This window comes from Vidua macroura, chromosome 4 (assembly GCF_024509145.1).
Source record: "Vidua macroura isolate BioBank_ID:100142 chromosome 4, ASM2450914v1, whole genome shotgun sequence".
Classification (NCBI taxonomy): Eukaryota; Metazoa; Chordata; class Aves; order Passeriformes; family Viduidae; genus Vidua; species Vidua macroura.
Genome location: NC_071574.1, coordinates 40,858,533 through 40,872,589, shown reverse-complemented (window position 1 = coordinate 40,872,589; position 14,057 = coordinate 40,858,533). Strand labels below are relative to the sequence as shown.

The following is a 14,057-nucleotide window of genomic DNA, read 5'->3' as shown; positions in this document are numbered from 1 at the left end:
TACCTCAGAAAAGAGGATGAAAACTTCAATTGTGTAGAGCTGATCAGAGGAACAAAAATCCATTCTGAATGAAGGTAAGCTGATTAACTTGTTTTATAAAAATCAATGCATTTGATACTGCAAAGAACAAAGTAAGGAAACTAGAAATGAACTTTTTTAAAAAGCAAATTACTAACTAAAAGTATACAGACTCTGTAACCATATTTTCAATATTGTTAGGGTAGTTTAAATGTGTTCCTTAAATCCCAGAAGTGCAAAGATGACTCTCTGGATAAGGAAAATGCTGTTAATGTTTACAAAGTGGACACCAGCATTTTCTGGGTAAGTTCCATTAATAGTTTTACATGATATGTTACATTTGGGAAAACGGTAAGAACTCTAACTTAATATTCTCAAAAATGGATCTGAGCATTTGTAACAACTGAAAATGAATTTTGAAATTTATATACACGTCACAGAGCCATCTAAGCCACACTTGACAAATACTGCCTTGTATCATGGGGACTCCAAAATTATTCCAGTTTAAGTAATGTTGAAAAACAGCTAACTTCCAAGTTACTAATCTTTATGAACTCTTAATTGCAGGCAGCAGACAAAGGAATTATTTTTACCTAGCTGTATTTTTTTTGTCATGGAGATTGTTGCATAGGAATAAAAACAGGCATATGAACTCTCTTTGTGCTGATTTCTACTCATAGCCTAATGGCCAGCAGATCCCAAAACATTCTAATAAATTTAATTTTGGGGTAAGACAGGAACACTCACAGGACACTGAAGAGCTTTCAGTCTCAGAAACTCTTACAAACTGTATTCCAGAGGATTACTAGCACTGTATAAATAAAATTAAAGTCTGCTGATGAACTACCAGACCCTGAAACCTTTTAAACATTTTGATGTGTATAGGAACTGCCAGTAACCAGCATAGCTATTTGACAACTTGGAACTTTTCCGTTGAAACTAAAAATCCCATGGTTACAAGTTCCTTCCACTCCACAGTATTGTCCTGCTGTATTTTCACAGAGAAAACCTCAATTTTCAGTAAAATGTAGGAAGCAAATGAGAAAGAGGGGAGAGTTAGAACCACAAAAATGTGAACCCATTTGTCTATCCATCCATTTTGTCTTTGCAACTTCTACACACCACAGGACAGATACAAATTCAGCAAATGCCCTGGCTGAACAATTTTAGGGCAGGGACTTCTGGTAAGATCCCCAACCTTTTGCAGCTGCAGAAGGAATCAATGAAAGACAGCTGAAGCACAACACAGCTAATCTAAGGAGCAAATGTAAGCCGGGAACAATGGACTTTTACACTCAGCCCACTTCTGTATCTTCCTGTGAATTTAGTCAACATTCTCTATATTAATTTGATTTTTTCTGGGAAAGATTTTCAATAGCACTTCAGTGATTTAGAAGCACAAGTCCTATTACAACTTGCGAGGATGTGAGCTCTCAATCTCCAGGGTGACTAAAAAAATCTCACTCTACCTGTACAATGGAAAAACAATAATTGCTTTCTGCCCTCTAACTACACTGATACAAGGACTAAAAGGAATATTCAGCACTGCCCCTGCATGAACTCCTCACTTTTGCAAGACTCAAGAGGCTAATATAACCTTATCATGACTTCAGGTCAAAAGATTGAGTCTAATGGACCAATGGAAGGAATTAATTTCAGAGCTCAGGACCTTTAATTGAGAACAGATGGTGCCTAGTCCCTATAAATTTAAAGTCTGGGGCCTGTTAACAAAAGCATCTAATCTCATCTCAATTGCCATAAGCAGCCAGGATCCAGCAATATTGAGTTTACAAAACAATATAACAATCTCCTAGAACTCTACTGAAAGCAAACAAGCAGCAAAGACAGTTAATGAATAAGACGTCATATGTTCTGTGCAGCTAAAGCAGTTAAGGGAATGAGCAGCAGAATTCCCCACTGAGAGCAGCTTTTAAGCAATTTTAAATAAATCTCCTTATAGAGCATACAGCGATCACGCAATGAAGAACTTAGCAGCCTGAACAATTCTAGTTACATCTACATGGAAGGAGACTGGATACTATCTATTTAATCAATTTATTCTTTTTTTTTCTTTTTATTCTTCTTTTACTTATAAATAATTCTAGTCATTCTTTGAAAGTCATTTTGACAAGGTATCTTGTAATCCTTGAATATTCAAAAGAAATTCAAAGATTATAAAATATCTTGATAAATTCAATATTCATCTTCAACAGCAGGAAGAAAAGAATTTTGAAACCTTCTCAAAGAACTAAATTTTGCCTCAAAGTATCTTAGACTTCTCACTTTTGCTATTTTTCTTCAAACTGCACAAGTGACTAATACAGTTCAGTGAAACTCACTGCAAAAAGAAAGTCAAGTTTTGTAGAGAAAAAAAACAACCTAAATTCTTTAGACAGTCTGCCACAGGTGCAGACTGAGACTCCATTGCATTAGTCATCAGCACTTATCCAAAGCAATTTATTTGTAACTTTAAAGTCATTTATAGAAATATTACATTAATAAAACCCCTGTGACTGGGGGTAGGGAGGAGGGAGGAAAATCAATCTCTCCAGCATACAGTAATTCAGTGGCAGATGTGAAATACCAGAATAACTTTCCCTTGCCCATGCTCATGACTGCATGTGTATTCAGTCTGAAAATGCTTCAAAGTTTCTAGGTCATTTGAAGAAGAAACAACTGGTCCTCAGCCCTGTATGTTTACTCTAGGAAGACCATGTGTGTGACAAAAATCTGTGTAAGAAAAGGTGCTGTAAGAATGACTGTGTATGCATATATATGGCTATATACACACATTTAGGAATCTGCTTCACCACAAGGACAAAAAGCAACCATTAAACAGTCAACTAGAAAAACAGCCTGTGGTCTGTGTGCACTCTGTTATGGCCTGACAATCCAGAACCTGAGTTTCCCAGATCAGTAGCTTCTTTTTCTATTGTGAATACTGCACTAGAGATGGAATTGCTCACATTTTGTCTCAGATGTACCTAGTCAGCAGCCACAGTACCCCAGGGAGGGATTGGCCAGCAGCAGTATGGATCTGGCACAGCAGCTGCACAGCATCATCAAACTCTGAGAAAACTAGTATCTATTATGGATGTTATTACAGCAGTTATGAGATATACACACCTACTAAACATTTGCATATTTGTAATTTAATCCATAATTAATTTACATTGTTCACCCTTCTTAACTGCATGCTGTGTGTTCATAATTGTAAAATCTAAAAAAAAAAAAAAAAAAAAAACAACCAAAAAAAAAAAAACAAAGAACAAAAAACTGAAGTAAGATAATGGTAAGAACTTTGCAAATTTCCACGTATAATACAGAACCCTGGACTAAACCACAGTGGTATCAAAGGCATTTCTACTGAAAGATTTCTAAGATGGAGTGCAAAAAAACCCCAACAATTATTATTCCTGGTTTCAGTGAGCTAAAACCACATTTCTTCTCTGTAACATAGAGGTGAAAACAATAGCTAAACAACCTGACATAACTTAGGAAGAAAAGGGTATACTGAAGGAGGGGGAGAGTGTGGAAAAAAAATTAAGCCCACAGCTTCTTAACAAGCATTTCTTTCCTGAGATTTGAGACTTCATTCTCTTCTTACCTTAAATCAAGGAAAAAAAAAAAAAAAAAAGCTTAAATTTCACCAACAGATCTGGCAGCATATTATTGAGACACAGAACAGTTCTGGCTTGAAACTTAATTTTATACTGAATTCTTATCTGTATCAAAGAAAAAACCTTTAGCCAAAAAACATCAAAGTAATTCTTTACATGGTTTTAATAGGAGTTAAAGAACTGTCTATTACAAAAGCCTTTGCAGCTTTTCGTAAAAAAAAAAAAAAAAACTTGACAAATTTTCTCCAGCTGTTATTTGACCAGCATACAAATGCTGTTACCTATAATTATTATTGATACTCTTACAATCACACAGCTTATATTTACTTTAAAGTTGAAATCATTATTAGATTATTTCTCAATATGACATAATTATACAAGGAAATGCAATTAAAATCTTATTTCAGATCAAAATTAGATTAAGCCTAAAAAACACCTTTAAAACAACTGAATATGAATAATCCTACTTTTTATATAGGATCACTACTATTTGGACTTTATCTCTGCCGTTCATTTGGTTTTAGCTGATGAATATATAAATATCTCTGTGTGTATACATACCCCCACCCTGGTATCAACATACCTATAGGAAATTAGGGAAGAAGTAGCTGAGAAACTTGCTTTCTAATGATAACCAAATAACCTCACAGCTTTGACAGATTTTTTTTCTCCTTTTTATTTCAGGAATAATTACGTTGATAAGCCTGATTCAGCAATTTTTTTTGCTCTCTAATTCATTCATTAAAACAATTTACTGCTACCACTGTGATTTTTCAAGGACATCAAAACCACATTCCAAATCAAAACAGCAGATCATCAGTTTACAGATGTGCAAAGCATACATTACTCTTATGGCAACCTCACATATAAAGCCTTGCACATCCAGAAGAACACATATGGTGTAGAGGAAATGAAGAGCAATATTTTTATATCAAAATTAAAATGAGGAGAAAAAAGTCCATGAAAAGTTAACCATTTCCAGTTAGAAGAGAAAAACAATATATAAATATTAGTATTATATTAAATTGCAGAGCAACATTTTTATACCCTTAATTTTATCAACATGCTTCCTGCTGACTAATTTTTGGGTTGAATAAGACACTTGACTCACAAGAAACAAAACCAGAAAGGAAGTAAAGGATTTCTATTGTGCTGCACTCACTTTGTCAGCGACTGACAGCAACTTCAGCAGCATTTAAAAATTGTTTTGGAAAATACGTTAGATGATTAAATATCCACATGATCCTCAGCATCATTTTCTCTGAGTTACTTTAGGAATGCCATAGTCTGAGCTAACTTCTGCTTTTTGCACTGCTTGCTTCTGGTCCTTTTTGCCATTTGTGGCCTTTGTAACAGCTCCAGCATCTAGACAGGACACACTGGGTTCAACAGGCTGAGCTCTCTCCCAGTCTCTTCTAGTGTCTTGTATTTCAAACCTCTGGTTATGCTTGTTAGCATAGCCCTAGCCCTCCACCTGGCTGGCATTTGCCTAAGAACGTAGCCCCAGACCAGCCATGGAGACACCACTTGTGTCTTAGCACTGCAGAGTGCAGCAGCCAGATTATTTCAGTAGCACTATATATGTGTACAAAGACACATTATAAATTTGTGGAAGAAACCCTCCCACACCACAGCAAACACCACTGCCCAATGACCACTGAGACCCTGAGGTGATGTCTACCCAGGAGGAAACAGAAATGTTTCATGGACATGCAGGATGGGGATGGGGAAGCCAAGGCTTAATGAGGGTTGAGAAGCCCTTGAAATGCAGAGGAAGTGGGAAATGTAAAGCACCACTTCTGCAAGCTGGGCATACATAAGTCCAGGGGCCCAGACTTGCAGCATCCACTGGTGCTGGCTGAGATGACCAATGTCATTGGAAGACCACTCTCTGATTCCTTGAAATGTAATGGCAATGGGGGAAAGCTCCTGATGACTCTGTAGAAGGTAAAGGTCATGTTATCTTCAAGATGGGAAAGGAATATATGAGAAAGCAGAGGCAGTCAGCCTCACCCTGGTCTCCTAGGGAAGATTATAGAACAAATACTGCAGGAGTTATTCTTCAAATGCTGAGATAGGCCTCCAGGAAAAGAGAGTGAATGATAACAACTAACATGTATTTGCCAAAGGCAAATCATACCCAAACAACCTGAGTGCTTTCTACAAACAGCTAATTGTCTTAGCAGATAAAGTAGCAGGTACTGTTTTCCTTGACTTTAGCAAGGTTTTCAGAGTGATCTCCCATAGTATCTGGTAGCCAAGCTGCAGGGAGATGGACTGAATGGGTGAGCTGCAAAGAACATCTTGTGGAAAACTGGTTGTATGAAGAGGCTGAAAGAATAGTGTTTTGTAGTGCAAAGAGCAACTCTTGGTCAACATTAATGGCATTCATCAGGAGCTAATAATGGGATGATGTTTTTAAATACTACATTTAACATCTTGAGAATGAGTAAGATGGAATGTGCCCTTAGCAAGTTTGTGGACGACACCAAGCTGGAAAGATTGATCAGCACACTGCAGGGCAGGATTGCCTTTTGAAGGGATCTCAACAGGCTCTAAGAAGCAGCAGAAAAAAACCTCATGAATTCCAAAGGCAGAGTATCCACAGTAACAGTACTAGGTGGGAGCCCACTGGAAAGCAGCTTTGTAGTGAAGGAGCTGGGCAGTCAATGTGGACAAGTTCAGCAGTGTGCCCTTTCAACAGTAAGCCTAACCACATACTGGGCTACATTCAGGAGAATGGAGCCAGCATACCCTGGGAAGTGATTAGTCCCTTTTAGTCAGCATTTGAAGGCCACATCTAGATGACAATATTCTGTTTGGGGCTTGCCAGTACAATACTGATAAATTGGAATGAATTCAGTGAAGACTGCCCATGGTGACTAGAGTGCTGAAGCATACAAATTGAGGAGAAGCTCAGTGAGCCTGAAAGGCAAAAGGTAGAAATCTAATTTTAGTCTTCCATTACCCAATGCAAAGGTCCCAAGTGCAGCAAGGGAAACTCCAATTCGATATAATGGGGAAAAAATTCACAACGAAAATGGTTATGCACCGGAACAGTTGCCCTGAGATGATGTAGAATGTCTCTTCTTGCTTGTTAAAAAGCATAAACTTTTAACAGTTTTTTTCCTAGGGTGCTTGCCATCTAACTGATTAAAAAGGTTTCTCCTCCTTTCTGTTTGCCACTTCTGAAGTTGTTTTGTTTGTTTTTACCTTCCAGAACCATATCCATCATCAACGATTTCTCACGCATGAATCATAAGAAGCCCAGAACCTGTAGACACACCATGAATGAAGGACAAAATTTATTTATCTAAGCAACCTCTAATCCTTTCTTTAAGAGTATAAATATTAACTCTGTGATCAGTTACTCAGGTAGCAAATGCTGAAAAACTAAAACAACCAGAAGAAAACATATCAGCAAAATAGTCTTCTTTCATTGCTATGTAATAAATCAACTCCCTCTTTTTCTTAGTATTCACGTTTCTGTACAACTCTACTTTTTTACTGATTGTGTCTCAATTTTATTTGTATGTCCAGACCTCCCCAAGGTCCTCCTGAAACATCTTTTTAAGCTCGTTCTCTGAAATTTGACCTTTCTTCTTTTTTCTGCATGGTGTTTTGTCCCTTAAAATTCAGATTTTTGGAGAAATCCTGAGATAAGACAGTTGGTCTTTAAACAGCTCTTTCAGCACTCCTTAACATTAAAAAGATTTATAAGCTTAAGAGCCAAGAGCAAATTCTCTGAAATTTTCTGCTTTGTTTTTCCTTGCAGATCCCAATTCTAATTTCATTGGTGTCAGCTGTTGCTAAACCTACACTTCCTGCACGTCAGAAAATTTATCCAAGTGTTGCCAAAGAACCTCATTCCCTGGCCTGATAGTCTACACCAGACTCCACCATAATTAGGATAATCCTTTAGAATCTCATGCCTTTCCTTAACAGCAAGTTCAGTGACACTCAGATCTATGAAACCCAGGAGACCACACAAAATTAATGTAAAAAGGTCAGCCCAGCTGTTGCCTCATTGACTACCACTAGCCAAAGGAATTATGAACCCAAATTTCACATGCATTAACAATTAGATTATTAACTGAAATATATCCACAGTTCTATTACTATCATAATAGAATCTGAAAGCTGTCATAACTATAGAAAACTTATTTCAGAAAACCAGATAATTACTTTTGTTTATGGATTTCTGTTACCTGTCTCTGTAACCAAAGAAAACTTTGTGCCTGTTAAATATTAAATATTATTTCAGAGCTGATTTCTGTCAAAATTAAAACAGATTGATTTCCTGGTCATGAAATCTTTTGGCAGCAAAGCAAGATTTAAGGCATATTGGCATGCTTAATGAGGAGCAGACAATTGCTAGATGGAAATCTGTGGGAAAGAGTGAAGAAATTGTAATTGATGGTAAAGCAGTAAGATGAGGATTAATTCACCAGCTATATGGCTGGTTTTGATCAGTAGGCTCAGCATTTGGCTAGCAGGTGCAGCTACTATTCAATAGGGTTCGTTTAAATCAAGTTTTGTGCCTTAGCATAAAGAAAGATGTTAAATGGGTGAAAGCATGTGACACTACTTCCTGAATTATGTGCATTATTTAATAATGCAGAGTTCATTTATATGTTATAGATGAACTGGGTTAGAGACAACAGATTAAAATATCTTGACAAGTATCTTACCAATGTATTTCTTGGGTTTCAGAGATCTGAATGCCAGTAAATTCATCATTCTGGAAGGACAAGACAGTATTAGGTTCACAAGAATGCTATCTTCAGAAACTGTCTGAAGTTGCAGAGGAAGCAAGTAGGTGCCCATGCAGTTAATAAAGTAATATTTTCTCCTTATATGAGCCCTCAGCAATAAACAATCTACCAGTAATATCTACTTTTCTGTATCCATGAAAAATTGGCCTAAGTTTCAAACCATTTATCTAACCAATTCAGAATGACTGCCTGAGGCCATGAACTTGACTCCCTCTTTCCCTTTATTCTTTTTATTTTGCTATATCCTGATCTCCTCTGGCTTTCTAACAAACACCCATCAGAAACTTTCACTAAACAAAACTTTCACTAAACAACAACAAAAAAAAAATCCCCACATTCTAATGCCATCAGAACTACTTTCTGTGTGCCCAGGTAGTTTTTGTGGCAGACAGCTATGTGGCATGCATGTATCTGGACTGCCTCATCCTTTTTCAGAAGCACCATCACTACTGCTTCCAAAGGAGTAGAAGGTGACATGGACTTGACCAAAGACTTTGGTTTTATATGAGTGACTTTCCAGTCAGAATCATTGCTACAGCCTGACTTTCAGGCCAGCAGCACACAAAAAGCACAAACAAAACCAGTTATATAATTTTATAGGGAGGAATAAATAAATAAATTAAAAAAAATAAAAGGTGCTGCACTTCTGGAATAACTTGCTCAATTAACTTTCATATTTTGCTTATTAACCTTCTGATGTCTCATTAAGTCAGGGATTGCAGTTTAATGGGTTTAAAAATAATTTAAATATAGAAGTGGATTCTAAGATACCTTAAAAATATATTGACCCTTATAAGCAAATGGGCCATTTGAAGCCTAACTACGACTTCTCGCTCATATTCTCCTGGAATATCTATCCAGTTTAAAAGACAAGCTTTAGCAATCTTAGAACAGCTTAACAACATAAAATTACTGGCAAGCTTGTAAGAGACAGCTGGCTTGTATTTCAAAGCAACAGATCCTAGAACAATTACCAACATAAATTTCTTGATGCAGCATTTATGAAATAACTTAAAATGGGAATGGAGAAGAAAGCCTGAAAAAGCATGTGCATGCTCAGTGTGCTCCAACTGATACATCCCACTGTACGTGACACTGGTTGGTTGCCCAGATTAACAGATGCAGGCCCTCCTTCAGGCAGGCTGACATGACAAATCTCTCAGAATATGATGCCAAGAGTCATACATGGAACTTGAATGAAGTCAAAGAAAAATATTTCTTTTCAGAATTATTTACTGAGCAATATCCTGAAACAACCTTTGATGTGAGATTACATCTATTAACCCTATGTTTGATATGTGTTCTGTTTAAAAAAAAAAAAACCTGCTGGCAGTCACAGAATGTTCTTAGTATATTTCAAATTTTCCAACTTGATCATGTGCAGTGTTATTTGTTTAAAGAAACCTCTAAACCTTCCAAGATGATTTAAAACTTTAAGTCACTTTTGTAGGATTTCAGAAACATACTATTAAGACTTTGACAAATAGAAGGTTAGTATTTTCAACAAACGATTTCTTCTTGCTTATTGTAATTATGCAGCAGAATTGAAGTTCTGCCTTCCTGAGGGATATGCAATCCACAACTATTTCAGAAGAGCAAGTTGCATGGAAGAGAAGAAAATGCCATTTTGATGCTGAGCTTCTCTTCCTGCCTAATTGGCAAGAAAGAAAACTCCAAGTGCTTTCAACAAATTGTTAATCCCGAGATCATAATCCTGTATGATGAGTCAAAGTTCTCATCATCTTGACAAGTTCCATTAACTCCAATAAGGCCTGATTATGGCAATGGACTATTTAAACAGTGAGTAGTTTTACTGGTGAGGGAAGTAAAATCTCGTGCTGTTGTGCTTTGCTCATCATCACCAGTCGCTCCTTTTTTACCTTCGAGGCAAACATGCAGCACAAAAATGCATTTACTTGTAAAACAATTCCATCAAAATGCAGTCAGAAATCTTTCCCACACAGCAGAGGGGGATGCAGAACAGAGGACATGTAACTCTCACTTTGGTTTCAAAACCTTATCAGATTTGTCAGATTTCAACAGTATACTGGCACAGCTGTTAACTTTAGGCCATAAATTAACAAAACATGCACCTGCAGTTTAGTCCTTTGATTAGAGCACCTGCACCTGCCAGGGCGATACCGTTTCCCTGGCTTTAAATTGTACTTTCTATTCTATTGTGAACATGAAATCACTGAGTTCCAGTGACATGTATAAAGTAATTTCTCAGCCAAGTCTTCCATGTTCAGTGGAAACAAAAATTCAGAGAAAAAATACCAAAGAAGATTAAGCTTTTTACCATTTTAACATCTCCACTGAAACGGCGACCCATGACATGGTCCAGTTTATAGATGTTTCATAACCCTAGGGAATTCTCAAGCCATCAAAATTTCATTAGATTCACAGCAGTCCCAGTACATTCTTAAATTAGACTGCTGGCCTCCCTATTAATAAATAAATCAACTATAATCCTTTTTAGTGGGTAAACTTTTCGTTGAAGTTGTATCGAATATCAGACATTCCTTCCATAATTTTAATCACTGCAGAATAATGTATTTTTTAACACATTCACAGTTTTCTCACACATGAAAACAAAACACTCTAACTTTCAGCTGAATGGAGGACGTTTTGGTACATTGTAATCAGATAATTTTCCTTTTAAAAAATTGTAAGTATAAAATTTATTTAAAAGTATATCAAACCTATGGTACCTCTGAAGCAGTCACCTCTTCAGTAACGTAAAAATATGACTTCCCATGGAAATAGTGTGTGCATGCATGTACACATAAAAATGTGTTTTCAAGATCATTTACCAAGGGTTTAACAAAAGGGTCAAGAGAATTTGACCTTTCAAAATCACAGAACTGCTCAACAACTTATTCTAGATTGCTCTGCAGCTGAAATACCAAGCCTTATCACACAGAAACTCCACTTCCAAAAGGTGGTAGGCAAGTATTTCTGTCTTCCTCGTTCAGAACTTGCCTCAGACTCAAAACAAATTTTCCAAGTATGCCTCAAGACAGCTGTGAACACTGAGAGCTGCTCAGGTACCATGTAGCATGATATCCAACACAAAAGGAGGGTCCCATTTGAGATACTGGTTTTACATAGGTATCTTCATGTAGAAACAGCCACCAGCGGAAAAATAAGTGTGAATAAAAGCAAATTACAGCTTTGATTTTGCTTTCTCAAACCAAAGTTAAAATAATAAACAGGAAGGACTAAACTTTATTGCTTGTAGTTTAAAAGAAAAGTGCATTAATTTTTTAAGCATTTCCATACATACATACCTACATAGTTGTTTCCCACCATGTGTTACAGTCACTGCCGGAGGACAGCAATAAAATTGCTCTAATTTTTGTACAGCCAAGCAGACAGGTTTAATAAATTAATAAAATTACATGTAGACATGCAGGCAATAGCCATCACTAATTTTCATTGTTACTCATTTTTCCTTATTCCTCTTTTGAATTTTTCATAGAAAGTCATGAAGTTAATAGAAGAATTGTTTTAATTCTAGCAAAGCTGAAAATCTTCTGCAAATAAAAGTTAAGATTGGTACAATTAGCATTTAACACCACATTAGATTCTGTTCATAACTTCAAGAGGAGGTAAAAAAAACTTTGAAAAGCTTTAAAAATGAATCAGTCAATTGTATTAACCTATTTTCATTTAAACTCTAAGACTTAATATACAATAGTCATACCCCACATCCTACAAAGCTGCAAAGATTTTTGTTGCAGATTTTAATTGCACAGTAATCCAGTCCCCCAGGCACATCAAAGGCCACATGTCCCTCTTCACCACAATTCCAATTGCTCTCATCAGCTAAGAAGTTTAAAGCACAATCAAATTTCTTTTTCAATCACATGAGCCCTGTTAATAAGCTATTCTTTAAGTTCATTCATCCATTCTAAGATTCTGCAACTTCTCCAAGATGTCTTGAAGAACAGTTTACAATGAAACTTTTGAATGCGAGCTAGCCTGGGGAACTACTTTATCACCACTTAGCTGTTCCCCAGAGGGTAACAGGTGACATGGCCCGAGATAATACAGAACTAATCTTTTTTTGTGATTAAACTCTTTCAAAATTACAGCTAAAGCATCACACTCAAAGGTTGCATTAGTTAGAACTGGTACTGAATATTGACTTTTATGAGAAGAGGAGAGGAAAAAAAAAGAGAAGATAAATAATTCAAGGCCATTCCTTTAATGATTTAAAATGACTTAGTGTCAGCCAAAACAGTAAATAAACATTCATTTATATATGGGCATATGCACAAAAACTTACCATTTTCACTGTCGGACTTGTTTTCATGTTCGGTATCAGTCAGAGTGAGGGCTGAGTTGGAACGGCTCGACAGACAGGAGCTGCGCCCTGATTTGACCCCCCTGCCCCAAAGTCTCATGGCATGCTCTGGAGACATCACTCCTTCATTTTCAGTATCAGCATCTGACCCTGCACTGATAGAGTAACCTCTGTGGGGGAGCCCCATTTCCGCACAAAATGCCAGTCCTCGACGAGCTGCTGGTTCACAAACTCCTAACTGCCTTAGGGTAAAATTCTGTCCTGATTAGGGGAAAAAAAGATAACAAAAGATGAGAAATTTTTAATTATTTTATTTTAAAGAATTTTAAAGTAAAAACTCTTCATGTGTATAATTGTCTCAGACATCACACAAGGTGTTTTGTCAAAACTCCACCTGTATTACAATCAAGTGGATTCTTTTGTCTCCAGCTCTCCTCAGCAGTGTTTTGCCAACTGCTTAAACGCATCAAAAGTGATCTTTGCTAGCAAATAAACAAAACAGAACCTCCTAACTAAGAAAAGCCAATACAGTACATGAAAGGATTTAAAGAAAAATATAAACTTTTCCTTTTTTCAAAGAAAAAATATTTTTCCAAGTATAAAAACACTTAAGGTATTTGTCAGAATTTTTACTTGATTGGTTTTGGGGAAGGTCTTTTGTTTGTTCTTGTTAGAGGCCAAAGCAAGAGGCTATTTTCCCCATACAAATGTCACCTAATGTGGTAATGGAAAAGCTAAACAGGAACAAAATTCACCTTTTTTTTTTTTCTTTTATTTCTCTACCCTACTATACACAAATACAAATAAACAGAAACACGGTCACCTGTTACCTGCAAGTATTACAGTAAAATTGTTATTTTTCACATCACTGTACTTTGAGAAGCATTTTGGACTTTTACTGCTGAAGCAGAGGCTGTGCATTTTAATAGATTTTTAGCCTTTTTTGGGGCAGAGCAGGAGACATAAGTGAATTCCAATGATTGTATTAATAAATTAGGTGCAATAAACTTGTGACACTTCAATAACTTAGAGTGTCTAAATTATGCGACACTCAAAATTACTGCCTTTTTAATGGCTGCGTCTTCATCCCACTTTTATGTCTGTAGATTTAAGACATTTTATGATATATAGACACTTGGCAAGCTCCTTTGCATACCTATATCTATAATACTTTTCCACCCTAGCCCACAATTATTTCATAGCTCTGAGAACAAATCAGGACACACATTCAATTTTTGAATCTGACAGGCATCCTAATTTCTCCATAATTAGTCATTTAACATAAAGACACACAAGCAAGACAATTAAAGCTTATAATACGTCAAGAACAGAATT

General features: G+C 36.4%; 1 protein-coding gene across 1 annotated transcript in view; it reads right to left on the bottom strand.

Annotated features, from left to right (window-relative positions):
• Positions 1-14,057, bottom strand: part of TENM3 (teneurin transmembrane protein 3) — a 692,061-nt gene that overhangs the window by 312,347 nt on the left and 365,657 nt on the right. The window contains exon 7 of the mRNA XM_053975063.1: positions 12,705-12,983. Within this exon, the coding sequence (XP_053831038.1) occupies positions 12,705-12,983 (279 nt within the window). The remainder of the gene's footprint in view (positions 1-12,704; positions 12,984-14,057) is intronic.